At 59.3% G+C, this 1355-nt stretch overlaps 1 protein-coding gene across 1 annotated transcript in view; it reads left to right on the plus strand.

The window, feature by feature from the left end:
• Positions 1 to 22: 22 nt before the first annotated feature.
• Positions 23 to 1355, plus strand: part of LOC114031171 (transducin-like enhancer protein 1) — a 2711-nt gene continuing 1378 nt past the window's right edge. The window contains exons 1-3 of the mRNA XM_027846185.1: positions 23 to 35; positions 264 to 411; positions 611 to 761. Coding sequence (XP_027701986.1) covers positions 28 to 35; positions 264 to 411; positions 611 to 761 — 307 coding nt within the window. The 5' untranslated portion in view covers positions 23 to 27. The remainder of the gene's footprint in view (positions 36 to 263; positions 412 to 610; positions 762 to 1355) is intronic.

The following is a 1355-nucleotide window of genomic DNA, read 5'->3' on the forward strand; positions in this document are numbered from 1 at the left end:
GGCTGGGACCAGACTGAGAACCAGGCCATGGTCAGGTGAGGCTGCCCAGCTGTGCACGTGTAGGCTGGGACCAGACTAGAACCAGGCCATGGTCAGGTGAGGCTGCCCAGCTGTGCACGTGTGGGCTGGGACCAGACTAGAGCCAGGCCATGGTCAGGTGAGGCTGCCCAGCTGTGCACGTGTGGGCTGGGACCAGACTGAGAACCAGGCCATGGTATAGGAAGGCCCAGTCAAGACCACCTGAGTGCTTCCTCTTCCTTCAGGCAGTTTCAAGGCCACACAGATGGGGCCAGCTGCATTGATATCTCTAATGATGGGGCACGGCTGTGGACCGGGGGCCTGGACAACACTGTTCGCTGCTGGGACCTTCGTGAGGGCCGGCAGCTCCAACAGCATGACTTTAGCTCCCAGGTACCCAGGCTGGGGGCTGGTGCTGGGCCTCTGGGGTCCCTTGGCTGTGGCAGCACCTGCATAGACCCCTCCAGGATGAAAGTGGGAGGGCAGAAGGAGCATCAGGACCGGAATCTAGCTCTTGTGGGCAGAGGATGGGCTGGGCCCAGAGAGTGCTCATTGCATGGGCGTCCCCGTCACCCTCTCCTCCACCCTTCAGATATTCTCCTTGGGCCATTGCCCCACGGGTGACTGGCTGGCGGTGGGCATGGAGAGCAGCACCGTGGAGATCCTGCACGTCAGCAAGCCAGACAAGTACCAGCTGCACCTGCATGAGAGCTGCGTCCTCTCCCTCAAGTTTGCCTCGTGTGGTAGGTGACGAGCTGGTGCCCAGCGGGAGCAGGGGGAGAGGGATTGGGGAACGGAGGGAGGGCGGGCCCGGACTGGGGGAATGGCCATGCCCTTTCCATGGTGGCTGCCTCCCTCAGGAGTTTCACCAAGTGGTGCCATCCCCCTAGTGGGGTCTCTGGCCTGCTGCTGTCTACTTCTCATCCTCCTTTTTTCAGTAACAGCTTCTGACTTAGCAATAGAAGTGTTGACCCTTCCCCACCGGGCACAGGGCCCGGCTCTGTGTCAGCAAATATTTGTTAAGTGAATGGATGACGTCAGTGGGTGAGCTGCTGGAGAAAAGCAGTGGCCTTGTCTATGATTATCTTGTGTTTTTCTGGCTATGCTGTGTTAACAGCATACACAGAACACAGAATGTGAGAGCTGAGAGGGCCCTTGGAACACAGAAGATCAGGGCTGGGCCCCTGGAACTCAGAATGGGAGGGTTCTTAGAACACAGAACGTCAGAGCAGGGAGGGCCCTTGGAACACAGGATGTCAGAGCTGGAGAGCCCTTGGAACCCAGGATGTCAGAGCTGGGAGGGGCCCTTAGAACCCAGGATGTCAGAGCTGGGAGGG

Source organism: Vombatus ursinus, unplaced genomic scaffold (genome assembly GCF_900497805.2).
Source record: "Vombatus ursinus unplaced genomic scaffold, bare-nosed wombat genome assembly UNPS02015092.1, whole genome shotgun sequence".
Classification (NCBI taxonomy): domain Eukaryota; kingdom Metazoa; phylum Chordata; class Mammalia; order Diprotodontia; family Vombatidae; genus Vombatus; species Vombatus ursinus.